General features: G+C 46.6%; 1 protein-coding gene across 1 annotated transcript in view; it reads left to right on the plus strand.

Annotated features, from left to right (window-relative positions):
• Positions 1–342, plus strand: part of alpk3a (alpha-kinase 3a) — a 66,864-nt gene extending 66,522 nt beyond the window's left edge. The window contains exon 11 of the mRNA XM_048617027.1: positions 211–342. Within this exon, the coding sequence (XP_048472984.1) occupies positions 211–342 (132 nt within the window). The remainder of the gene's footprint in view (positions 1–210) is intronic.
• The last annotated feature ends 269 nt before the right edge of the window (positions 343–611 follow it).

The raw sequence follows: 611 nt of genomic DNA on the forward strand, positions 1-611 counted from the left end.
ACCGGACTCAAAACATTAACTCTTTCTCCACAGATGCTGATGTTTTGAGTCCGGTATGACTCTTTCCAGAGTTCTGAACAAGATTCACTGGATTAACTCTGTTTCTCTCTCCACAGATGCTGCCAAACCTGCTGAGTTTCTCCAGCCATCTCTGCTTGTGTTTCTGATTTTCAGCGCTCCACAGTTCTTGGTTTCTTTTCTCTCCCGTAGTGTATGGGTCAGGCTGGGAGTAACACGGGTGTGTTGGAGGCTGCAATTTCTAACCTGGCCTCTGCTTCCACCATTTCCTGTAGCAGTGAGTTCCACACCCTCGCCACTCTGTGCTCACCTCGATGGGGATAGTGTTCATTTTACCCACTCAGCGGTATTTCCAGTAAAGCTCTGTCATCATCGTCCTGACTGTAGAAGTATAGTCAGTGTAACGTTTGACCATTGTTGACCGGCTGGCATGGCATCACTGAGATTTTCACTCGGACTGTGATAACTCTGAACTGCGCCAAGTTTAGATCGCATTCTTGCAGTAGTGCTTACTGCCTCATGATGTTGAGGTGTGTGTGCCTGAGATCATTGCTTAAAGAATCCAGTCTAAAAACCCTGAAATAACATCTGTG

This window comes from Rhincodon typus, chromosome 36 (genome assembly GCF_021869965.1).
Source record: "Rhincodon typus isolate 14 chromosome 36, sRhiTyp1.1, whole genome shotgun sequence".
NCBI lineage: Eukaryota > Metazoa > Chordata > Chondrichthyes > Orectolobiformes > Rhincodontidae > Rhincodon > Rhincodon typus.